The following is a 27,207-nucleotide window of genomic DNA, read 5'->3' as shown; positions in this document are numbered from 1 at the left end:
GCTTTTTTCCAGTCCTCAGGGACCTCCCCCTGTTGCCACGAGCTTTCAAAGATAATAGCCAATGGCTCTGAAATCACCTCAGCCAACTCCCTCAGCACCCTCGGGTGCATTGCATCCGGCCCCATGGACTTGTGAATGTCCAATCCCTCTAAATAGTCTTGGACCCGTTCCTTCAGCACTGCGGGATGTTCGCCTCCTTCCCATTCTGTGCCACCCAGTGCAGCAGTCTGAGAGCTGATCTTGTCTGTGAAGACAGAGGCAAAAAAGGCATTGAGTACCTCAGCTTTCTCCACATCCTCCGTCACTAGTTCGCCTCCCTCATTCTCTAAGGGGCCCACACTTTCTCTAATCTTCCTCTTGTTGGCAACATGCCTGTAGAAACCCTTCTTGTTCCCCTTCACGTCCCTTGCTAGCTGCAACTCCAATTGTGCTTTGGCCTTCCTGATTTCATTCCTGCACGTTCGAGCAGTGTTTATATAATCCTCCCTAGTCATCTGACCAAGCTTCCACTTCTTGTAAGCTTCTTTTTTGTGTTTAAGTTCGCCAAGGACATCTTTGTTAAGCCAAGCTGGACGCCTACCATATTTGCTATTCTTTCTGCACATCGGGATGGTTTGCTCTTGTGCCCTCAATAAGGTCTCTTTAAAATACAGCCAGCTCTCTTGGGTTCCTTTCCCCCTCATATTTTCATCTTTCCGGGTTCTTTTCATTGGGACACTGAGGATCAACTGGGCACCAAAACACAGTCCAACAGAAAGGACAAAGCAAATCAGGAAAAAGACATGTATTGCGAAGCCTTGGCTGTCTTCATATCTCAGGCATTGTTCTTCCCAATCTCTCACCCAGAAGCACACTCCTGAGTCCTCTCCATCCTGAGCCAGTTTACTAGGCTGCTATGGTTTCCTTGCAATCTGTTTTGGTTACATCCTTCCATACAGGGCTACTTCTCACAATCTCCCTTCAGTTGTCACCTCCTAATCCACCTTGCCAAGACAGCCTACTCGCCCAGAGACACTGCAAAACTCTGCTCCCTAAGCATCCCCCCTCCTTTTGACCAACACTCCCAGTTCACCCCAGTTGCGACTATTAATGACCTAACTAGTCACAGATGTCTCTCACCGTGCTGAATTAACCCCATGACATGAGCAGGCTTCTGATCACACAGGGACCCTGTTTCCTCTAAAAGGCACAAAGAACTCTGTGATACTTTAAACAAAAATTAACAGGAAAATGAGAACTGTTTGTAATATTATTAAAAAGATTAAACCCTAGCTAATGTGGGCCAGATCCTCAGCTGATGTAAATCAGCATAGTTTTGCTGGCTGCCATGGCACTATACTGATTTAGAAGATCTGGAGGTATGTTTTAATTAGAATATAGATTTTTCTCCAGCTTTTCTCCAAAGCTATGTATCATGTAGGTGACGTGTGCCTTAAGCAATGAAATAGTTGATGAGCAGCCTCTTTAACAAAGCCCTTTATACCTCTGAGGTAATATGAAAATCAGAGCCAATATGTTTCACATATTTACAAAAAAACATATAAAGAACAATTCGGGCACAGAAAGAGCCATGTTAAAAAAAAGGGGTAAGCATTTAAAGTGTGGTTGATAGCCAAAAAGTGACTGCATTAAAAAACTGGCATTGTGAAGTTCTATACTTGTTTCTCAGAAATTCCCATAGCAGCTTTGCTCAGTTTAAAAGTAAAATATATAGGGCTAATGTCATCTGCACAGAAACTCCTGGAATTTACAAGTCAAGCTGTCTTCATTCTGGCTCGTGTATCACGAACCAGTAATTCAGCCTACATGCAACAGCGACAAAAATATTTAGCATATGTAATATTTGCATAAGTAGCATAGTTTACACACCATATGTTAACTCAATTAAAATAAAACTGGCCCTTTTTGTATTAATTTGCACACACATATAGAACATCCTTACATAAAACATTTTGACAAAAAGTTCTGTGGTCACATTCTAGTGAATTGCATCATGGGTGCATACTGACTCCATCTCATGCTCTTGTAATTTTGAGGGCTTTGTAGCACAAACAGGAATAATAGGAAATGTGTCACAAAACCAAGCCTGTTGAAACTCTATAACCAAGTTCTAGCACAGTACAAAAATATATAGATGTTTAAATACTAAGGTGAAGAAAATCTGTTTTGAAGAAAGCTTGAAGTTAAAATTTGCCTCTTTTCTGTAACAACTTTGTGCTCTTTAAATGTTGAAAATGAAATTATGCATACTACTTATCTTTAAAACTAGCTACTTTTTTAAAAGAGAAGTTGTGGAAGCCATTCTGAAAAACAAATGAATCATCACCAAAACAGTAGCTGTGTAACAGTTTTATTTTTATTTTACTATATTGACATTTTATGCACAAATATTTTATCAGAGTAAAAATAGAAAATAATTGTTTCATGTAAAATTACCAAAAAAAATTCAAAACAAAAGAAATACATAATTATTAGCAGAGTATAAGTGTCTTTATTTAAAGAGTAAAAATGTATGCAAAATCCCTTAGTTTTACAAAAAGTTGGGATTATACTTTCTTTTTCTGGCAGCAACAGAATAATATTGACATATAATATTCTACATCCTTTATTTAAATGAAGACATCAAGTTAGTCAGATTTCTCCCTTAGCTACAGGAAATTTGACAACAGCTTTACACTGTTTGAAAAACACACTGGTCCTATTTTAATGAAAAGAACATGGTGGAAGTGCAGCAGATCCTACCAGGAAATAAAATGCACATAGACAAACCCAAAAGGGATATCAGAGTTACTAAAAATTAAGGAGCTTCAAAATATTCAGATGTAGTTACAAGGAAAGTTTTGATGCCATCTTTCCTAATAGTATTCCATTCTGTGCATATTCAAGAGAAAAACATCAATTTTACTTATTAGCTTTGGTATTAATTCATCCTCCATTAGACTGATTTGGTCTGTCAACATTTTAAACCTCTCCTTCCTTTGTCCACTTGCAGTATTTTAGACCTTTGCTAGAAAAATTGATAAGTGTTCTAAGGGGCAGTTGTATCGTGTTTATTAATTAGCTACTTGAATCGTGGCTTGTGTTTACAGTGCCTACCCTTGTCTTGAACAGAGCTGCACAAATGGAGTTCTGGACACAGAAAATTTTTTTAGCCACACAACTTGTAGCTTAAGTTTCTCCTTGCATATGCAAGATAGTGACCCCAACTATTTACATAAGATTTCAAAAGCTTGATAAATAGTGAAAGTGGGCTACAATTTCACTACAACAGTCAAACAAGCTAGACATTTGACCTGACTTCTGACTGATGTAACCATATCTGTAATTTAGGATTTGTTAAGGGCTAAAAAGGATTTGTTTAGGTTCTTACGAAGCTAAGGTATCTTTCAGAAGTAGCATGCTCAGCCTGATAGCAAATGAGGGAGTGCTTCAGTAATGGTAAATTAGGGGTCACTGGAGGAATCTGACATGAGAAAGATACAATGATGTTGCTGGCAGTTACAGAGACTTAAATGATAGATGGACAAAACAGCATGTGAGAGATCCTTAGGCCTATAGCAGGGGCATGGAGCTGCACCTCCACTGAGAAAAAGCATTCCAACGCTCACCCTTAAAAAATTAACCCTAAAAATACACAAGTCTCACATATTTCCAATTTTTGAAAGCCCGGAAGACAGTTTCTCTTTACTTGTCAACAGCAATAGCGTAGTCCTCCCACCGCTCAGTTTAGGTACAGTTTACATTAAGCATCTCTCAGTGTAGCCAGATTCCTGACTTAAAAGGTTTAAGAGTAACTTGACCTTTCAACATGGTATTAAAGATTTTCCCTTATGCAATTATATTCTTACTACTTGTAAATTGATGCCACAGCTTCTGCTAGCGGCTCATTTAAAAAATAAAAAAAATCTGCTTGCAAGAACAGCAAAAATGCATGGTAACAATATTCATGCTGTTTAAACAAAGGGGCAAAACTTAAAAAAATGCTCTATTCAAACTTTAACAGAAGTCATCTAGCAAGTTATTAATGGAGAAGCTCACAAATCATAGACACACAGTTTTGTACACGTTAACATGTATGCGTCTGAATAAAGTAGTATTTATACCAGTGTCTCTGGATTCAGGATACGTTCCAATTATATATTTTTAAAAAATATATCCAAACACTTAACTGTGTACTGCTTAAGTCTTAGGAATGTGCAGTTTTGTTTCTGAGGCCTCAAGACATTATTTGAAGTTTGGAAAGAAACATTTTAAAAAAGAAACTATTTTTTTCATATTTTAATAGGGCAGACTGTACAATAATCTGGAAGTCAAACTTCAGATTTGTATAAATTTATTTGCAACTCATTTTGTTTTTGAACAGAAAAGGACTGCTGAATGTGATTAACTTAAATCTTCAGTTCATCAAGGTCAACTACAGTGCAGGTATAAGGAGAATTGGCTAATATACTCTGCAGCGTAGAGGGATGGATACCTTTTCAAATTTTTAATCACCTGACAGGAAAAACATTCAAATCTTTATTAATTTCTTTTGCTGAGTAGCCAGCGTAACATCTTTCAAAAGTTAAGTACTTGTCCTCGTATATGCATGTTATCTACATATTACAATGAAATACTCATAATCGGCTTTTGATCTAAGCCAGATTTAAACCTGGATCTCTTTCTTCAGCATTGATCTTCAGTTTGGTCTATTCTTTGTTTCCTTTGCTTATAAGCAGAGAAATTGTCTTAAGGACTTGATGCATTGTATTTTTTTTAAATGTGTCTTTTCTTTCTGCTCTGCTTGATTAGATGAGATTAATATACATGTTTAATGACAGCCCCTGCTTTAATTGTGTAAGCATCTAATTCCATTTTGTAGTTCAATAGAGAATAAAAAACAGCAGAAAGGGTTGAATTCAAATTATTGAAAAGTCTGTTTCCTGTAGATGCTCCACTTTTCTTAAAATGCTGCAACTAATATTTTGTAGGGCTGGACATACAACATGGACCAGTTCAGCTTTCCTCACCTATTTCAGCAGACTACATGCCACAGATAGCCAGTCTTCACATTGAAGAAGTTGTGGTGATCCCTTAATATACCCTGAAATATATGCTGTTAAAGATCCAAATTCATGGGAGTCTTAGTTCTTTGTAGAAAATCATGCATCATATTATATTGTCAAGGAATAAAAAGAAGCTTCCAATTCTGATAACAGTAAGAGCAGTACCAGCTCTGGGTATACAAAAGGGGCCTCAGGCTCCCATTTTCAAGTCCTAGTGCTTAATTATCTTTCTCGGTTTGCAGGGATGCTGTAGCTAGTGCCACTGCTGTGACTGGCTGACCAATACCATGGAGTTGCATCTTTGCAAGTTTCTTTTGCTCACACTCTGTGACCAACCGGTTCAGCTCTGCTGCACTATATCCAATGAGAGTTTTCAAGTCACAGACAAATTTATACACAAACCTCTTGCCTTGTACTTTGCAGATCATATCCCCATCATAGTAATACCTTAAATGAGAAAAAACAAAGCAAAAAAAAAAAAATCAGTGCAAAGTAACAGAGAAATATTCAGTCCATGAACACCCCCTCCACACACACACATCATGCTTAAGGATACTGTAGCACTAAAGGGTAGGTTCTTTTTCTCATTGAAGATCTTGATAAAGTTCTGTTTTTTTCACTAACAAAACTAGACCTCTTGTCTCTTTGGCTGAAGATTTTTTGTTTAGTTTTGTATTAAACATAAATGAGAAGAAGAGACTAAGGCAGTGGAATATGGATTCTTTCTTGAGTTATCTGGCTGAGCTGCCGGGAGAGCCATGTTACTAAAAATCAAATCAATCACCATCACCACAAATCTCAAATGGCTGCTTAAAGACTGAGCACCACCTGGAGAGAGAGTACACTGCAATGGCCCTGTTGCAAGATTTCTCTGATCACTATTGCCTTAGTGGCAGAGAGACTCTTGGCCATTTCAGCTAATTGACCAGAGGATAATTGAGGATAATTGACCAGACTATTGCAGGTGGTCGGCTTCAGTGTAAACACCCTCATGTATTGACCGCTAGGACCCATGTTACTAACACTAGTACTCCAGCTTTGCGTCTTGCTTCCTCCCTTGGTTGAGAAAGGTGATCAATTTAAACAGCTAATTTCAAACTGAACGCTGTGGTTGCTATATTAATGAATATTACATAAAGAGCGGGATTGTGTATTAACATAGCCCATCTAAAACTACAGGAAACTTTTCAATAGCATGACTGGAGTTACACTTGTTCCTTTGTACAATTTAAATACAGGACCTATTAAAAACAGAAAGTCAGAAGCACATCCATTACATAGGTTTACAATTAATTATGACTTAATTACTCTTTTATGATCAACATTTTTCATGTTTTATCACAATAGAGCTACCACCATATGCCACAATAAGCAGAATGCAGTTAAGACAACATAAAACTGTATACATGATTTATAGAATTGTTACAAAATATTTAGTGACTAAGAAGTACACTACACAAATTTAATCTTTTAGTTTTATTTTGTGCTTTCATCACCTCGGGCATTAAATGAATTCAGTTTAAATCTCACATTAAACAAGCCTGAGTAATCATTATGCAATTTGGACTTCTGAGGGTTAGTAGGATTGTGATAAATTTGTGCAAGGCACAAATACAGTGAAAGAAAATTACCTACCTATAGTTCAGTTTCTCTGAAAGTATCATTTGAATAGATTCCCATTCTTGCCTTATGCTTCTAGCATGACATAGGTGGAAATTCCCTTGGCTCTCAGATTTTCAACCCTGTGAACAGCATGTTTGTGTACAGACCAAATGCCAGGTCGTCTGTACCTTCTGGGATGTTCTTTAGTTCCTTGATAAGCAAGACACAAAAATGATCTCTAATCCTCAAGCAAAACTGAGTAAATCACTGAACTAGCTTTTGCTTCCCAATTCTGATGAGAAAGCAGATGGATGACTAGGAATCCCAGTCAAATCTCTTCAGACACATGAAATTCTGAAGACAACATACTTCAGACTAAAACAAAATCTGGAACTTTTAGAACGAGAAACATCCAAGTTGCTTTGGCAAACCACAGAGACTGGTGACGACTTCCTAAAACTGGAACGAAGTCTGACTAGCTGTACTTGTGACTGAAATGGAGCATACCAGAGGGCACTGAGCACTGACAGTTCGTCTACACACAGCAAAAGGCCAAAAGTGAGGATATCTTTGAGAGCTGCTAGAGTAGCTGTTTTATGTCTCATGCTAAAAGAGACTCGAGCTGGAATCTATTCAATATAGTAACTGCAGAGAAATATTTTTATCAACAGTTTTTACAGAATGTTGTTATAGATGCAATACTTAGTACAGAAAGTAAAACAAATAAATACAGAAAAAGAATGAATGTTTAGAAATTCTTATTCTGTTGATGTGTTTCAGATTATGCTGAAACAAAAGTTATGTATGTTTGTAAACCATAAGATTAAAAATTAGCAGTGTTGCTTTCCTATTGAGTAATGAAATAAAGACTGCTTCTTGCAATTCACAGTCAGAAATAAACATCAAAATGCAGACCATTTAATTTTTCGGTTCACTTTATTCATAGAGCATTACGTGAGCTGCTTTCAGTCTGCTTATTCTTTTGACGTCTGGATAGAATATCTACCACCTCCACCAGCAGCATCACCATCGTTTAACTGTATTAGTCACAAATTTACAAAATGGTTTTAATAAATTAGTAAACAAAATTTATGTCACTAGTTTGGTTTTTTTAAAACAAAAATTCATGTTGTCATCAATTTTTTCCCAGTGACAGAAGGAGGCATTAAATATCCCCACCGACATCTATAAATGTCAGATAACATGTCAATATTGATACAGCTGCCAAAAGAGAACAACTTTGAGGAACAAAACATAAATGTAAAATTTTTCTTATAGTGATTTATGTAGATTACTATGGAAGTATATCTTAATATCTTGGTGATTAGAAAGTTCTTCTATCTTCTGACGCTTTTTCTTAATTTGATTATAAAATAAGAAAAAAACCTTTAAAACCACTGATGTGATTTTGATGTCGCAAGAAAACCTTACAACTGCAAATGGATAGACTGTAAACTAAAATGGCAATATGGAAAAAGGAACATCACATTTAATTTATAATATTATTAGGGAATTTTATTAAACCATATACAAATTTAAAATAATTTACTCCTTTAATGTATATTGAGAGTGGAGCAATTTAAAACAAGACAATTTAAATCACATTTAAAATCACTTGGTTTTTCAAAACGTCATTGATTTGAACTAATTTGAAAATGTGTGCTATGCAGCTTCAGATTAAAAATACAAACTGCATTTAGTTCAAAATAAATTTTAAATACTTCAAGCTACCATGTCTCTTCTGAATTTTACAAAACCGCTATGAGCAAAAATTCAAAATATTGAAAAAATAAGGCCCTCTTACTGCAAACACGCTGGTATGTAACTTTACTCATATGAATAATGCTTAAAATCACATAAGCATTTGCAGAATCAGGGCTGTATTTTAGAGTAGGCCAAATTCCAAAATAAGTTGATATTAATGAAAAAGCATTTCTGTGGAAAAGATGGTAAACATGTTTTCTTTTATAATTTGAATGTGCTGAATTGAAAATGATGTTTACCAAACTGAAATTTAAGTAAAAACAAAAACAAAAAATGACTACCATCTGTAACTTAAAAAAATTAACAGAAAGTAAAGGAGAGGTACTAAATATGGAATACATTCCTAATTTGGAACACTGAGCTATCAGAATATGCAGAGAGCCATGTCTGTTGAAGATCATACTCTCTGCTTCCTCTGGTCATGTGATGATATGTACTTGAATTCTGTCAGTTTTGTATTAAGGATGACATTTAAGCTACTTTTTGGATATATTTAGTATGTAAAGGAATTAAATGTCCTGTTATTCATTACCATTCAGTATCATACATAACTAGAGCATGATATAGTTTATTTCCATAAGTTCTCCTCTTACAAAAAATAAACTATTAGCCCTAAGCACTAACCCAACCTAAAGCTGACCTTTACTTACAGCGTGAGTTGAGTGTTGATTTGGATATCTATGCCTTGGCATAAGCTATGTTCTGGTAAATATTTATTCAATATTCACGTGGTAGTTTTTAATTATAGTTATTATTGTCAAGGTATTCCACAGATGAAACATAGAGGCAGTCTTACATCTGAAGCATCCCTCAACAGTATTGTACCAACAATGCATTACTTTTGCCAACAAGTAAAAAAGGACACCCTTTTTGCTTGTAGTAAACAGGCATTGGCTATAATACAAGAGGCAACCACCAGAAGATAGAAACTTGGGGATTTCCAAATAGGGACGCAACTGATAGAATTCTAACAGCTCTTCAATCTAAATGCAGGTAATCATTACTTTGGCATAAAACTGTTATGCAATGTACGCAGATAAAGTAAAATCAGCATATACTGTAAATCCAATAAAGCTACTTCATCAACCAGTAAGTCTGAACTGCAAATCCCATTTTGTTTTACCATCTCCAAAACTTTGATAGTGCTTCAGAACAAGGTCCCTAGTGAACTGGAGTCTTTGCATTTTCTGCCAGGATAGAAGTTTCCAAACAAAATACTTTCTTCTATAACAACATTCAAAATGAACAAACAACTACTTGAGGCAGCAAATTATAAACATGAACTTAGTGTGCATATAGCTGGTGTAAGTGATCTAATAACCTTAGAAGGGGAATACCACCCTAACTGCTATAAACATTTCTCAAGAAAAGTAACAAAAACTAATCATGAAACCACTCACAGTGGTACTGGAGTTGGCAATTGTCTGGCTTGGCAATGAGAGAAAACACTGTGCAGAAAAAGGCTGGGTTTTGGAACTTTCACAGGTATGGTGGACTCATTACTGTTTTTGCTCAAATCAAGTGGGTGGAAATGTTTCATGTTCATTTTTAAGTCATATGGCAACTTTCAAAGAAAAACTTATTCTACATCTTGTGGTGCTTATGAGTTCATTGTCTTACGTGATCAATCTGCTTTGGACAGAAAAATATTATTAGTGCCTGTCAATTCTGTCATCTCCCTTTCTCTAAACTGTTGGACAGTGCCGGAGAAGAAAATGTATCAACCACTCCAGTTTACAAGACTGAACTCGAAGACAAATTTCTCTCAATGGTACATGCAGCATTGAAATAACGCACAGATATATTTGCTCATCCTCGATACCATGGGCTAAGTGTTAGTGAGGAAGAGGCACTAGGGAGTGTGCCATGATAGCCAGTGTATTCTTGAAGTAGGAGAAGTTGAAGAAGGTGACAAGCAGGACGACGATGATGGGGTTGATGATGATAAGGTTGTAGAAGTATCTGAAGATGACAAACAAGTTAAGTTCTGGCACAGGATTTCATCTATGGTGTCACTGGAGGTAAGAAGTGGACACCCAAACATGTGGGGCTTGAAAGCATCCTTCACCAGGCCACAAGTTCAAAAAAAGCTTGTCCAGATATTTTACAATGCTGAGCACACTATCAGCTACAAGGATGTAGTTCAAGTTGACACAGCACTGGCCAAGACTACACTGATGACAATGAATGAGGACGGAATAATGATCCCATCAAACTAGACTAAAGGAAGATTTACACATTTCATGGCAGATAACGTTGATACAAATATGTGTATGCTTATTGGGCAAAACACGTTTCATGCCACACATCTGATCTGATACTGCAGGACATTGAATCAACAAATCATGCTACTTTGAATGTTCCAGATGCAATGAACACTATCTTTCCTGCTAATATCACAGGAGGTACAGCAAAACCAAAATTCAATGAAGATGTCCAGAAGAAGAATTATTTAATGGACACAAATGACTGCCAGTCAGCTTTGAAAGCTCAAGAACAGGATATTACATTTTTCAACTGTCCATTTGAAAATCCAAAATCTGGTTGAACAAGTTTTAATGAAGAGCACAGTAACAATAACTCCCCACTAACTGTATATGGTTACATGCCTATTGCTCAGTCCCCAGTTCATGAAATTGATACAGTGAGTACTGTTGTGAAAAGGCTTGTACAAGTCACACATTATCTTCAACAGAAACATGTAGTCAGGACTGTTGATCAAGCAGTCTTCCCTGCTCTGATGGAGCTAAAATGGACTATACCAGAATATAAAGATATCCTGATTCCATTCTTAGGAGGTCGACACATATCAATGAACTTCCTAAAAGCGCTGGGCTTGGGCAGCATATTCAAGATAGTAGAGCGTGTGGACTGAAAGCGCAATTTTAGGCAGACAAACTATAGCGCGTGTAACTGCTGGTAAAAACTACGCAAAAGCCTCTTGTGCTTACACGATCGCTCACACGATCTGGCCACTGTTATTACCATATAATTTCTGAACTATCTACAGCAACACAAGGAACTCAAAATAAAAGCTCCTGAATTTGGCAAAATCTGATGCAGATTACAGTAACTTAGTGCCTATTTTGTCATCTGCAAGTTACCATGACCTCCAAAAGTGGCTCAATGTCACTAGTAAAAAAGGAATTATAGATATCATAAGACCAGCCTCAGCACTCAGTAGATGGGCACTCTCCTATAATCTATGTGCCCAAATTGCAGCCCAAACAAGAAAACAGTTCAGTCTTGGACCTGATGACTAAATGACTTGCTATGAATCCACACCAACATGAAAGCACCATGATCATGTCGATGAAAATAAAGTGTTAATGACACTTCAAAGATTCAAATTATTCACTAGTAAAAGCCAGCCTCCGACACACTGCAAAACACTGAAATGAATGATTTGGCTACAGAAATGAATCAGGAAGCTCTGCTGAATGCAGAAATATGTGGCCAGGAGCAACTGAATACCTTTGTTCAGAAAAGGCTTATGATGCTAAAGGAGGGAAGTGCCCATATCAAGGTCCTTGACCTGAAAAAGAGAAGGTCTCTGACGTTTTCCTATCTATATGCAGTTGGGAAAGAGAAGCAAAGCAAAGATAAGGTAATCACAATAAAAGCTGATTGTCTCATATACAGTGCATCATTACTGCCATGATATAAGGCAGGAGAGTGGATCTACACAAAATATTGCATCATGACCTAATGTCAATTCCATTTACTCTTTCTGAGTAAAGGGGTGTCTTAGTGTTGGAAATACGTCTGTTATTACAGATGTTTAACCAGAGACATCCCGTATCCTCGTGAGATAATAACGGATAGTACATCCTCTCTGGTGATTGATGGCAAGCATGCATAATGGCACTGGGAAAACTTCCATGTACAACCTTTAGTGACCTTGCAAACATTTTTGTCCAGTCAGTTCTTCATTCTGGACAGCATATCAGCAGGACTGGGGTAACCTTTAACAGATTCAGGAGTCTATTAAAGGAATGATGCAAGAGAAGTGCTCAAAAGCTTCTAGGCCAATTCAGAAAATCATTTGAAAATAGATGTGTTCCATGTCCCAACTACTGGCCAGACTTCTTGGCCCATTCCAAAAATAAGGCTGTTCTGGCTTGCTTCTTCTCTGAAGAACTAGCTAATGCTCCATAAAACAATTGTCATATATGGAGGGTTTAAAGAAGACAGTAGTTAAATCATCAACCCAACTGTGGATACAAATAAGTTGCAAACTGACCATGAAGAGGCAGACACTAGGATTGTACAAAACTGCATGCATACAGAAGCTGATCGTGTTATGTCAGTACAAGACATTTTTGTTTTTCTTATGTTAGTGGCACACTATGACAAAATGCCTCACAGTAATTTGTGGATGAAGGCTGCAACATCAAAAAAACCCCCAAATAAATTCCTGTGCATATTATTCAAGAGAAGTTTCTGCCTGTATTTCCTCAAGCAGTTACAGAAATAACACTTTCCTTCCATGCACTGACAGGCTTTGATACTGTTTCCCATATTGCTTAGCACAGCAAGAAAACTTCTTGAACAATATTCATGGAGAAACATGAACTTCTAAGAAACTTAGAGAAGGATGATCTATAGAATGAATCAATCATTTCAGCAGAAAAGTTCACCTGCAACATGTACAATGTATCTGATGAGGAGAGCTGTGTTAAGGCACCGGTGATATTCTTCTGCAAGTGTCGATCACCAGAGGCACTGACCCCAACAAATTATGCATTGCGCTACCACATCCAAAGAGCTCATTTCAAGCCATGATGTGGAGGCAGGCAAACTGCAACAATCTGATTCTGCCCTTATGAGAGAACATGAGTTGGGGCAAACACAATGGAGAACAGATACCCAAGTTAAGGTCACTAGAGCCAATCCCCCACCAACTGTGCAGAAATTGTTACCTATGGATGTGTCATAGGCTGCATATCACAACTCTGTAGCTGCAGAAATGCCACACTGGTTGCCACATGCACGAGGCTGTTAATGCAAGGGGTGTCACTGTTTGAACATATAGGACCTGTCAAATTATACTTGTCAAACAATGTGAAGGACATAGAATTATCATTTGTAGTAGAATTAAAACCATAGACATTTACTAATTTTTCAACTTTTACTTGAATTTTGAACTCCAATTTCAAACAATTTCAACAATGCTACCCAAAATAAAATAGTGTCATTTTTTGCAGAGTTCCAGAAACAATACAACATGACTGACTACAGGGGTTTCTTTTTGGTTTTTTTGGATTTTTTTTTACTGTTTAAGTTAACTTCAACACCTTAATGTGATGTTTATTGGACAAAGCTACCAAATGAAAACGTATTAGAAGATTTTTAATGGGCAAGTTTTTTCCCCCCAGAAATGATAAAGCTGCTTAGCATGTGGCAAGAATGGCAAGAGGTGGGCACTGCTGGAGCTTTTAATTACTGCCTCCTCTCTGCCAGAGCTTTTCACTAACTCATGTAGCTACACATCGCAGTGTGGACGCAACCTGCTTTTCACTTCAGCATGTAGCTACGCGTGTCCTACATGCCGCTGCCAGTGGGGTGCAAAGTGGGATGCAAAGTAGACATACTTAGACATACAGTTAAATTCTGTAACTAAAGTTGTTTCAGCAACTATTTCCTCCAGAAATTGTTAAACATATTATCCAAAGATCATCAATCACAGTATTTTCCATCTGTTTCCTAAAGGCAACCCCTTGCACATTCAAATAATGACCCACTCCTGCTTAGCTGATGGTATCTGAGGAGACCGGCAGCAGGTGACACAGCAGTCCATACCTGCTTGTCTTTAACTGATGTGCAATCACAAAAGATCATATGTAACTGGCAGAATACTACTGTTAGAGAAAAGTATAGAGAAAAGTATAATGAAAGAATTTAGTTGTACAGCTTCTTACCGTAGAGCACGACTAAGCTTCTCATAGTTCATGGTGGGTTTATTTTTACGTTGTCCCCATTTCTGTGCAACCAGCTCAGGTTGATTCAGTTTAAACTCCCCTTCATCGCCAACCCAAGAAATACAGTCTCGAGCATCTTTGTCAGTAAGAAGTTCTAGCAAAAACTGCCATAGCTGAATCTGGCCATTGTTTCCTATTGAGATAAAGTCATTAAAATTGAACAAAAATGGAATGTATTTTCTACATAGCTAAAGTTACTTTAAGATTTCATAAACTTCAGTATAGGATAGCTCAATATCCTTCTGATACAGAGGCCAAGATTTTAAAAAATATAAGACCTTATGTTAGATTATAAATGCATAATTAGGCACTTAAATAGTTGGCCTGATCTTTCAAAAAGTGCAGCGCTCCCAGTAGCTCTCACTGAAGTCTTGGCTTAGAAGACTAGTTCTAGGTTCCTATTTTTGAAAGTCTTGGCTGGTGTCACAAGACACTTTAAGGAACATGTCAATCAAGCAAAACTTAAAAGTGGTTTAGAGGTGAGATTTTTTGGAGACAGATGAAGTAGCAGAGCAATATTGGAGGACAGAAGCAAAGTAACAGGGGAGCTGATACAATATTAATGACACAAAGAGTTTGGATCAAGAAAATCTAAGGAGAATTCTGAAATTAAATTGCAGAGCCAACATGCAGTTTTCCTGAAAATGCCTTCACTTCATAGGGATTAGGAGGAATCCAATCGGTGAAGTTACCAGCTGTGTAAGAAGGGAAACTAAAGAAACAATATCCAAAGTGTCAGTTTGAATTCTGGAACATATAAGTGATTTGCCCCTCCCTCAGCTTCCTTACTGAATGATCCAATAAGAAGATAAAACCTGATCAAATGGCACTGCGTGGGAGGGAAGTGGACATATTTAAGACAATGGTCATAATCTTGGGTTTGTCTCATCTACAAGATAGCACTTCCATCAATGTAGTGTTCTTTAGCACCATGATAGGCACTGATTCAGTACTAACTCAAAAGGGCTGAGGGCTACATACTGCATCACCACTTCCTGTCACATGTCACACATCACACCTGGATTTTCCCTAAATGCCTCACAACCAAGTAAGCAACACTTAGAAAATTTGGCAAAATCACATTTTAAAGGGATTTGGCTGTATGCTGCAAATTCAACATGTGATTTAACTGTTAAATATTATAGCTTTTATAGTAAAATAAAATTGAGAAAATACCTGTTCTGTTCCCAGGTGAACTTCTGTCTTCTCCTGAGATTCTTGGTGCTCTCTGTACTTTAGCTGCCTTTGAACTGCTGTTTATTACTTTAATGGTGGTTGGGGTAGCAGGCTGTACAGATGCTGGAATAATTTGCACAGCTGTGAAGCAGCAAACATTGGAGAATAATTATAAGTTGGTACAAAACCGCACGCATGCACATCGATATTAAAAATATCTTCCCACTCTAAAGAGCCACATGGATATTCATAAATCTTCACCTTAAGTACAATTTAAGTTGTTGCTATCATTTAAAACAGAATTGGTGTTACCACTGCAATAGATATGCTACTGTTCTTAATACAGAACATATTTCTGATATATGTTCACCAAAAATGTAGTTCTGAACAGCTGATATTACAAATATTTCACTTGTGTCACATTATGGTGCAGACTGATGGAAAAGTCTATTTATCATAAAAAGAAGAAAGTTAGAAACATTAATAATTCTGATTAAATTAAACTCAAATTGGCTAAAAGATTAAAGCTTTGCTTTGAAGTTGAAAAACATGCAAAAGATGTGTTATTTCACTGTGGCTCTCCTGACTTTTTGGTAGTATCAGTGCTGAACCCAAATTTCTTGTTGACAAAACACCTGTCTTAATAATCTACAGGCATGACTACTCACGCTGATCAATAGTAACTGTTGCTATTTCTCCAGAATGTTCTTGGCTAGCCAATACATCTGCCAAGTAAAAGAAAAATATTTAAAACTTCATTCAAATCCTTACCCTAGTAAGTCAACTGAATGCCAAGTGGATTTTATAACTGAGAAAATGAGAAAGGAATTCAGAGAAACAACATAAAGGCTGTAGAGTGTATAAAGATGATGACTTGTAGGAGTAAATATTTAAAACACCATGTGAAAGAGGTATGCACAACCTTTTTTATGTCCTTATGGGCATCTGGGATGGCGCTTTATTCTCACTAACAAATTTTTAGAAGAAATATTACAAACATGACATCTTTTATGCTATGTACAGTTCACTTTTTTTATTCTTTACCCATACAAACTTTCTATTTTGCTTATATGACGTACTTTTTTCAATGTCACAGATAGAAAATCAGCATATCTAATTGTATCTAAATACTGAATACACATGAATGCACAACAAATTAGCTGCAGTGTATATAGTCTAAAGAATTAGCTTAGTATCTTTCACATTTACTTGAGACTGCAATATATATTAAATATCACTCAATCAATATTTAATTAAAAGACTGTAAAAATCAAAAGACAAAGTAAAGCTAATAATAAAAACATAAATCAGGAATTCTCAGGTATGTTGTAAGAGTCAGACCTTCTGTAACTTACTTCCTGTATTAGATTAATAGTAATAAAATTTGAGGAAAGATGGACCAAGCAGGTTTAAAATAGAATTTTTTTTGTAACAGCAAGTATTCTCATTATAACACATTCCTTTATTTTGTATTTGACACCCTAGCTTTCACTGATTATAGAAAGTGGGAAAATAACTTGGACTGCTCACAACTGTCTTTATCTTTCCACAGGAAAAAAAATAGTAACTAAATCAGTCATTGAGAAAGCTCACATACATTTTCGAAGAAGCTCCAGGTGGCTCCAAAGGATTTCTCCCCGAGGGACCCTCTGGAAGAAGTCCTCTTGATTGAGGCTACACAACTCTCGGCCTGGAATACTAAGAGTATTGAGGTCTATGTCAGTCATGCTGAACTCCTTCATCACCCATACTACCCAGTGGAGTACTTGGTCTGTTGACCACTGTACAGGGTCTAGGGGAAAAAAAAAAAGAAAAATATATTAAAGAACTGATAAAAGCTGTAAAAGGTTGCATCACTCCATCCATTTTAGACATTATGGAACTATTCCCTACAGTCACTCGCAGTAAAAAGAACCAGAGAGAAAAAACAGACGGCTGTCCCATATGATTGAAAGAAGTTACTCACCTTGTGCAGTAACGATGGTTCTTCGAGATATATCCCCCTATGAGTGCTCCACTACAGATGTGTCTGCGTCCCTGCGCTGCTGATCGGAGAACTTCTGTAGCAGTGTCCATTGGGCCCTGCAGTCTCTCCTCATGCTGTGCCACGAGGCTAGCCAGCATGCGCAAGCTAACCCTCCTCAGTTCCTTCTTTACTGCAGACTTATAAGTGACAACTCCGAAGTAGAGAGGAGGAGGGCGGGTAGTGGAGCATGCATAGGGACAAACATCTCGAAGAACCATCATTACTGCACAAGGTGAGTAACTACTTCTTCTTTGAGTAGTGTCCCTATGGGTGCTTCACTGTAGATGACTCCCAAGCAGTACTCCTCTTGGAGTGCTGGGACTTCAGAGTTGGGTTAGTCACAGATGACAGCACTGTGGAGCCAAAGATGGCATCAGAGGCAGAGTCCCCGGTGATCACGTAATGTTCTGTGAAGGGGTGGACTGATGCCCACGTTGCTGCTCTGCAGATCTCTAAGATGGGGACATTCTTAAAGAAGATTGATTTCGTGGAGTGTGCATGGATCAAGTCTGGAGGGGTCATGTTATGGATTTGGTAGCATTGTCTGATGCAATCCATTTGGAGTCTTTCGGCTGATATCGCTGAGCCCTTAAGACCTTTCTGCCATAGAGAGGAACAGTCTAGGGGAGTGGTCCCTAAACTTCTCCTCTTGCGCCCTCATCCCTTTACCAGTAACAGAATATGTCCGTACCCTCCCCCCCGGCTGGAAGCTGCAGCTGGGAATGGAGCTGGGGGCTGTGCCGCAGCTAGGAGTGGGGCCAGAGGCTGGGAGCAGAGCCAGAGGCTGGATCGTGACATGGAGCAGGGGGTAGAATGGGTCTGGGTAGTGCTCCCTCCCCAACCTACGGGAGCACAACCCACAGTTTGGTAACTACTGATCCAGGGGACTTCCTAAAGGCTTTTGTCCTACTGAGGTACAATGAAAGGGTGCTCCTAACGTCTAAGGTGTGTAGTATGGCATCCCTATAATGTCTTGATGGGGCTTGAGGTAGAAGGCAGGAAGGTGATTCATATGAAATAAGGAGGTTACTTTAGGGATGAACCTTGGATGCAGTGTGAGTATAACCTTATCTGGGAAGAACAAGTGTATGAGGGATGCGCCATCACAGTTGCTATCACCTCTATTTTTTGAGCTGAGGTAATTGCTATCAGAAAAACCATTTTCATCGATAGATATGTTAGCAAACACGTGGCCATAGGTTCGAAGGGGGACCCCATCAGTCCTTTCAGTACTATTTTTATGTCCCATGAGGGGGTAGGAAGCTGAGGTTGAGGGAAGAGGTTTATTATTCCCTGAAGGAACTGCTTAGCGGTTGGATGCAATAGTACTAAAATACCCCTCTACGGGCTGGTAAAATACCATGATAGCTGCTAGGTGTTCCCTGAGACAGTTCAGGGTCTGATTCTTTAAGGGTCAGAGCATACAAGAGTTGCTGATACTGGAGAGATTTGTTGGGATGTGCACCAAATATGAAATCTGGGCCATTTCTGCAGGTAAGCACATCATGTGCAGGAGTTTCTACTGTGTAATAGTACGTCTTGTACTTCCTTTGAGCATGAGCTTTCTAGGTGCTGGGACCATGTAGGAGACATGCTTTGAGGTGGAGGATCCTCATGTTGGGATGTATGGTAAGCCCTTTGTTCTATGGGAGGAGGTGCGGCATGTCCAGAAGGTTGATTGGCGGGCACATCATGAGCTGCATCTGGTCAGGGTACCAGGTCTGTCTTGGCCAAGTAGGAGCAATCAGGATTACATAAGCACTGTCCCTCTTTATTTTTAGCAGGACCTTTAGCAGAAGAGGAAACGGAAGGAAGGCATAAAGAAGGTCTTGACCCAGGGGAGCAGGAGATCATCGCCCAGAGAGTGCTGTTCGAGACCCACCCTGGATCAGTACGATGGACACTTCCTGTTCTGGTAAGTGGAGAACAAATTTGTGGACAGTGTTCACGACGTGAACAAGTCAGGAAGTACTGATGGGTTCATCTCCCACTCATGGTTATGTGGGAATTTGCGACTGAGCTTATCCACTATTGAACTCTGCATGCCCGGGAGGTAAGCCGCACACAAGATAACATTGTGAGAGATGCAACAGTTCCATAGTCTCATTGTTTCTGTGCATAGGAAGGGCGACCTGGCCCCTCCCTGACGATTGACGTAGTATATGCAGGCTATGTTGTCTGTTAGGATCATTGCATGTGATCCTGCTATCAGCAAAAGGAAATGCACCAGCATTCCTGACTGCTCTCAATTTGAGGAGATTGATGTGTAGGAATATCTTCGCAGGTGACAATTTGCCTTGCATCGTGAGGCTTTTTAAATGTGTGCCCCATCCTCTGAGAGATGCATCTGTGGTAAGGAGCGACAAAGGTGATGAGTGTGAAAAGGACATCTATTTGCATGTATTGGCTGGGTTCTTCCATCATTCCAAGGAGTTTTTGATCCTGGTAGGTAGTGACAGGGATTTCTCCAATCTGTCTCTGTTTGATCTGTAAACTGAACTGAACCACAAATGGAGACATTGCATGTGGAATCTGGCATGTGGAATCACAGCTGTGCTTGCTGCCACATGCCCCAGGAGTTGGAGACAGATTCTGGCTGGCACATGAAGGCTGCATTTAACTGTGTCTATGTGTGAGACCAGGAACCTGTCTTGAGGTAGGAAGGCTTAGGCCTGTAGCTCATCTACACTGGCCCCTATGAATTCCAGGCATTGTACTGGTGTGAGGGTCGACTTCTGGGAATAGATCTGTAGGTCCAGCTCTGAAAAAGCATATCCTGGCTTCAGTGGCTCAACAAACCTCCTGAAGTGATTTGACTCTGAGAAGACAATCATCCAGGTAAGAGTAGATCATTATCCCTTGTGATTGTAGATGAGCGACCACCACAGAGAATTTTGAAAAAAAAAACTCCTGTGGCTGATGAAAGTTGGAAGGGATGAGTGCAGTCTCAGAGTGAACCTGAGAAAACATCTGTGAGCCCGTAACATTGAAATATGGAAGTAGACGTTCTATAGGTCGAGGGCTGAAAACCAGTCTCCTTGTTCCAATGACAGAATGATCGTTGATAAGGTGACCATCCTGAACTTCTGAACTTTGATGAACTTGTTGAGAGCTCTGAAGTCCAGAATGGGTCTTCAACCTCCCTTCCTTTCCAGTATTAGGAAGTAATGAGAGTAGAACCCCTTGCCTTGCAGATGTTGACGTACTAGTTCTATAGCTCCTAATTGCAGGAATCTATCTATCTTCAGACATAGTAAACTCTCGTGAGAAGGATCTCTGAAGAGGGACGGGGAAGGGTGTTGTGGAGGGGGGTGTGGGAGGTGAAGTGGATAGAGTAACTGGATCCGATGAGTTCCAGGACCCATCTGTCTGATGTTATGTGCTCCCAGGCCCTGCAGAACACTGCCAAACAGTGGCCAAATAGATGCATTGGCACAGACAGCAGTGGGGAGGGGTCTCATAGTGCCCTGATCTGCCCATCAAAAGTGGTGCTTAGGGGCAGGTGGTTGGGTCAAGGATTGAGAGCCAGAAGGTTTCCATTTCATGAATTTCCCTTTTTATCTTTGGGGTTTAGTTTCATTGTGATGGGAATTGTGACGAGTAAGGTCTGTGTTGGGACTGAGGGCTAAAACATCTCTTTTGCCTCAGTGTGTAGATTCCCAGTGACCTGAGGGTGGCCCTGGAATCTTTCAAGGAGTGGAGAGAGACGTCTGTCTTTTCAGTGAAGAGCTTCATACCCTTGAAGGGGAGGTCCTTCACTGTGGTCTGCACTTCCTTTGGGAATCCCAAGAGGTGAAGCCATGATGCCCGCCTCATCACCACAGCTGCCAAGATGGATTTAGCAGCCATGTCAGCAGTGTTGAGAATCGATTGCAATGATGGTTGTGCCACCAGCTGCCTCTCCTGTATGATGCCCTGGAAGGAGACGCAAGAGCTCCCCGACAGTTTATCAATAAAGTCATTTAACTTATTATAATTGGTGCAGTTATATTTTGTTGTGAGCACCTGGTAGTTGGCATTACAAAACTGTAAGGTGGCTGAGGAGTATGCCTTCCTACCAAAGAGATCAAGGTGCTTCCACTCTCTCTCACAGGGTGTTGACCTAGAGTGATGTCAGCCACGAAAGTTCACTGCATCCACCATGATGGCATTGGGTGGCAGAGAGGTGAACAGAACTCTGATTCCTTGGCAGGGACATAATATCTTTTGTTCACCCGCTTGTATGTAGGGGCTACTGATGCCATGGTTTGCCATACTGTCTTACCTGAGTCTAGGATAGCCTCGTTGATTGGGAGGGTGATTTTGAAGCACAGGAAGAATGAGGGATGTTGATTAGGTAGTGGTGCATATATTTGACTTCCTATAATGGTATGTGGAGAGTGTCCACCACTCTTTCTGCCAGTTCCTGGAACAAGTGGAAATCATCTGCCATGGAATGTGGTGAAGGCATAACCACTTGGTCCAGGGAAGAGGACAATACACTCTTAGATATTACCTCCTCCTCCCTGTCCCCTTCTTGCTCCTATGTTTCTTGAGGCTCTAAGGCCCTGGAGGCTGTGGCTGAGGGAGCATGCGTGGAGGGCTCTCGGGTGATGCTTGGTGCCCTTGACGCTGGCTGTCGGTGTGCTGCCCAAGGGTCCCAGTATGGCCACTGTGGTGGCACAGGGCCTGGTGGAGGTGCCCATGGGTGGCCATAGCAAGATAGTGGGTGTACCATCTGCTGGCACATTCCCAGGCCCTGTTGGTAGTTGGTCCCATATGGAGCTTGGGAGGAGTACTGCGACATTCCTTTCAGTTCACTATCGGACCCCTCACCTGACAATGGAGGGGCATGCCATGATTGTGAGGACACCCTGTGATCGGCCATGGCTTGGTGCAGTGATCTCAGTACCAATGGGCGAAGAGTCAGGTGTGTGATGCTTAGGTCAGTGCAACATGCTTAGGTCAGTGGTGTGATGGAATTCCGCTGGTACCAAACGTCCTGGCATTAGTGGCAGTGCTGGGGAAGATGGGAAACCAGGCATATCCTTGTCCAAGAGGATCAAGAACAAAGTCTGTCTGTTTTTCTTTCAGGAGGAGGGAGAGGGGCATGGCCAAATAAACAGTCAGAAGAGGAAAAGAAACAGGCTTCCAACGAAGCTAACATTTAACAACTAAAAGAGTTAACAATCCGCTAATGGACAGCTAAAGGCTCCATCTCCAGCCAGGAGCCATTGAGAAGGAACTGGGGACAGTGTGAGGAGAGAGTGTGCATGTGTGGACCCAAAGGACACTGCTATCAAAGTTCTCCGAACAGACTGAAGTCCTATGAATGAGTTGTTAAATGAAAAAAACAAAACAAAACAAAAAAACTAATTCCTAAGTTTTAGTAACTAAACCTGGTTATGCTACACATATTCTTTGCAGAAAGAAACAAAAAAGGAAGACAGTGGAGAACACTGCAAGCCACAGCACAAATGAAATTTTGGTTCTCAAGATGCTATTACAAACTATTCCCATGGACCTGCTAATTTGCTTTCTGTGGCTTTGCCTGAGACTGTGCAGTATCTGGAATGCTAGGCAAGCCTCTCACTTCTTACCACCTCCTCAGATTGTTGAGCCCTCTAATGCTCTCACTACTAATTATCTTGTTTCATTCCTTCCCATATGAAACATTAGCCTTCCCTATATTGCAATGTGATACCCTTCCCTAAACACGACCTAAGTCAGTAACACTCCTTGTGCAACCAGGGAGTAGGTGAGGATATTGGTGGCTAGTGAGAGTTCTAAGCAAGGTCATTAAACTTCCTAACCATTTTAGGAGGAGGATTGATAATTTTGGAGGGGTGGGGAGTGCCTTGTTGTAACTAGGTCAATTGAGTGACCAGCTAGAATAGACAGCTGTCAAAAATTGTTTCATATGCAGGATCAATTTTTTTTCCTGATACTATTGTCATATCCTGTAGGTTCTTTAGGCTAATACTATACTCCATAATGTCTTCTGTGGGCACAGTATAACCGTGGAATCAACCTTGGGCCAAGAGAGCCATTTATCTTACAAGCCCAAAGAGCTTATTCTGGGAAGCCCTATCAAAAAACATCATGGAAGGTACAGATATGTGATTTTTCTGGACAGAAGAATGGATCAGGAAGGTTCTCTCCTCATTCCCTCCCTAGGAAAAAGCAGGAGCTGTATTTTACCTGGTTTCTTGAGAGGCTTTTGAGTTTCATGGCTGCGAAAAACATGCTTTAGCACAGTGTTTCTCAACCTTTTAAGTAGCAAGTACCCCCTAACTTCTGAAAATTTTAATAAGCACCCCATCATTCAATGTTCGACCGGATTTTATATTTACAGACTAATGTGAGCCATATGTTGGAAGAAGGACTGAATATATAAGGCCGTGATATGACAGATGTCAGATCTAGTGTGGGTAGGGTTACCACCTTTACCCACAACTCAAGTATGTACCTGGGCTAGAAGTGATGTTGGCCAAAGCTAGGAGCCAGATTTGAATGGAGGAAGGGGTGAGAGAGAGATAAAAAGGAGGGCAAAGGAGAGAGAGACAGGAAAAGAGGGTAACTGGTAAAATCTGGGGCTGTCAGAGTTGTCAATTTCACTGCTCAGGTAGAGCAGTGAAATTGACAAGTTTTCTGGGCACTGGGCTTTGAGTCAGGGAGGGGGCTGCCACCTTGCTGCCAGCCCAGGAGGTGGGTGACTGCCACCCAATCCAAGCTGGGGCAGAGGCGGCTTCCACGCCGGCTGGAACCTGGGATGTGGGCAGGCGGCTGCTGCCATCTTCAAGCCGGGGCGTGGGAGGCTGTTCCTTGTCTCGGAACTGGGACGCAGGTGGCTGCCACCCAGCTGTGAGCCCAGCTCGCGAGATGCAGGAGGCTGCCAATGGGCCCCCACCTGGGATCTGGGACCCAGCGGGACACGGGCGGCTGCCACCCACCTCCCCCAGAAGCTAGCGGCTGCTGCCTGCCTCCCAGCTGGAAGCTGTGACTGGGCAGGAAGCAAGAGGCTGGCGCTTGCTTCCCAGCTGAGAGCTGCCGCTCACTTCCCAGCTGGGCGGGAAGTGGGCAGCTGCCGTGCCCTCCCCAAAAGCCAGTGGCTGCTGCCTGCCTCCCAGCTGGAACCGGGCAGGAAGTGGGTGGCTGCCGCCCGGCTCCCTGGGACTGTAGCGGCTGCCGCCCGGCTCCCAACTGAGAGCTGTGACCGGGCGGGAAGCAGGGGGCTGCCGCCCGCCTTCCCCAGAAGTCAGCAGCTGCCGCCCACCTCCCCTTCACTCTGTTTTTCCCCAGGTATCCCCTGCCTGTGTCTTGCGTACCCCCAGGGGTACGCATGACACAGGTTGAGAAACTATGCTTTAGCAGATACTCCATTGGTCATGAAACTCTCCCCAAAGGGTCTGGATCTTGTACTCGATCAGCAGAAACCTCTCCCTTCAACAGTTTTGAAACTGGGACCACCAGCACATCCACCAAAATGTAAGAGGAATAAGCAGTGCCAGTTCTAAAAACCTGATTTTAAAGAGCTAACTTGCATTTGAAGCACACTAGTCCCTGAAAATAGTAGAGGTAATAGGAGCATGTTGGGAGGAGATGGAAAATTTTCCAGGTTAAGACTTAGCTCCCAAGAAATATTCTAGAACTGCAGGGGCCAAGGAAAGGTGGTGCTGGTGATGGGAGTTATTACCAAAGCTCTTGTAAGTCACAAAGAACCTTCTCAGCTCCAGACAGTGAGCTTCTTGTTTCTTGAAAGAACTAAGTAAGCTGTCTGCCACACTACCAAAAATTATTTACTTCTGTTGCTGCTTTGTCTGCTGTAGTAACTTTGGCTTCTCAGAGTGAAAATACAATGAACTTTAGGTCCTCATTGGTAAACTGGGGCTCCAAAAAACAGTTGGAGGCAGTTTTTCCTTTGATTTAGCATTTTCTGATTGTTCCATGCTTCCAGCAAAAACAACATGAAGGAGGAAATGACAGCTATAAACAGCTGGGGAGGACACCTGTATGTTTCTCTGAAACAAGAATGAAACTGAAAAAGCAGAAGAGATACTAAAGGGTGAAAAATTCCTGAATGGTAGTTAGTTGTCAGCCTACTAATCAGAACAAATAATGGGGAGGAATACAGAGTCTGCAATGTCATAACAAAACAGGGTTTGATTTTACTCAGAGTTCCAACTCTCACTGTCTGTTGCAAAGCACTCTGGATTCTCAAAAGAGGCAAACTATTTCAGAAAGCCTTGATGGAGTTAAAACACACTCAACTCCCATCAGAAATGCAATTTTTACATGTTTATAGAAAGGTCAGGCAAAATTAAATCTCATTTTGGGGGATCATAGAAAAACTCATTTACAAAAAGTTAGAGGCATATATTATTATAAAGCACCAACAATACATTCAGAATACAAAAGGTCCCCAAGTGCCTCCTTTCTCTCCAATTCCATGAAGTCAGGAAAATCTGAGATAGAGTTTAAAAGCAATCCTTTTTGGCATTCATTTGATTAAGACATTTCTAATACCCAGAGGAAATTATTATTCCAAAATGTCTATACTTGGGTTTCTTCATAAGAGAGGCCAATTTTGTTTTCTAGAAAAATTCTCACCTTCATGAAGAAAAACAATTGTAAACCTTTGAAAGTATAATGGTGTCACATTCACAATGCTGATTTTCTTCTTTAGAAAGCAAAGTTTTAATGCTAATAAATGTAAAAAATATGATTTGCAACAGTTTAACATTAAATGTTTTTAGTATTATGCTGAAGGGTGTAACTTTTCTTCTTGCGTTATAGCATGGCATGTTGTGAAATTTCAGAAGATATTCACTACAATGAATATCATCGCAAAGCTTTTTGCATCAAACCCTTACTAAATAATCTAGCATAATGAAAGTGAATTCACAAACCCTTATATGTCAAAGGGATCAACAAAGCAAAGCAAATCAGAAGCCATTGCTTCAGTTATTTCTCTGAGAATCTGTTAAGAATATCAGCCAATTTAGTATCTTGTTCCCTTGTAAATACCTGTGAGTCACAGACTTTAATGTCAGAAGGAACCACTATGATCATCTAGTGCCTCCTGCACAATGCAGGCCACAGAACCTCACCCACCGATTCCTGTAATAGACCCCTAACATGATTGAGTTATTGAAGTCCTCAAATAATGGTTTAAAGACTTCAAGGTACCTACAGAGAATCTACCAGCAAGTGACCCATGCCCCATGCTGCAAAGAAAGGTGAAAAACCCCTAGGGCCTATGCCAATCTGTCCTGGGGGAAGATTCCTTCCTGACCCCAAATATGGAGATCAGCTAAACCCTGAGCATACGGGCAAGACTCACCAGTCAGATACCTAGAAAGAATTCTCTGGAGTAATCCACCCCATCTAACATCAGGGCTGAATTTAATTATTTCCAAGTACCAAAACCAAACAATGGCAAAAAAAGGCAAATAATCTAAAATTGTTGTAATGGTGTTTTGTGCCATCTAGGGAGATCACTTGTGCTTCTTTAACAAGGCAAAAAAAAAAACTGGCAAGTTTCCAGGAGTCTGTTTACATATTGCAGGTTGATCTAGTGCAGTGGTTCCCCAGACGTTTTGGCTGAAGGGCCACAGATATTTTTTCAATCCTG

General features: G+C 40.3%; 1 protein-coding gene across 4 annotated transcripts in view; it reads right to left on the bottom strand.

Moving 5' to 3' along the window:
* Positions 1 to 2,333: 2,333 nt before the first annotated feature.
* The window catches only part of GABPA (GA binding protein transcription factor subunit alpha), a 55,386-nt gene continuing 30,512 nt past the window's right edge, over positions 2,334 to 27,207 (bottom strand). For 2 of the 4 annotated variants that reach the window (XM_067538205.1, XM_067538207.1), the window contains exons 6-10: positions 17,166 to 17,360; positions 16,237 to 16,293; positions 15,569 to 15,709; positions 14,333 to 14,525; positions 2,334 to 5,492 (exon numbers count right to left, since the gene is read on the bottom strand). In XM_067538205.1, coding sequence (XP_067394306.1) covers positions 5,264 to 5,492; positions 14,333 to 14,525; positions 15,569 to 15,709; positions 16,237 to 16,293; positions 17,166 to 17,360 — 815 coding nt within the window. In that variant the 3' untranslated portion in view covers positions 2,334 to 5,263. Of the gene's footprint in view, positions 5,493 to 6,617; positions 6,858 to 14,332; positions 14,526 to 15,568; positions 15,710 to 16,236; positions 16,294 to 17,165; positions 17,361 to 27,207 lie in introns of those variants that run through there. The other 2 variants (XM_067538208.1, XM_067538209.1) reach the window with 2 other exon arrangements.

Source organism: Emydura macquarii, unplaced genomic scaffold, assembly GCF_026122565.2.
Source record: "Emydura macquarii macquarii isolate MOO-44397 ecotype Brisbane River unplaced genomic scaffold, CSIRO-AGI_Emac_v2 contig_476, whole genome shotgun sequence".
In the NCBI taxonomy this organism is placed as follows: Eukaryota; Metazoa; Chordata; order Testudines; family Chelidae; genus Emydura; species Emydura macquarii.
Note: the sequence above shows the minus strand (reverse complement) of the source record. Positions and strands in the feature narration are given on the sequence as shown.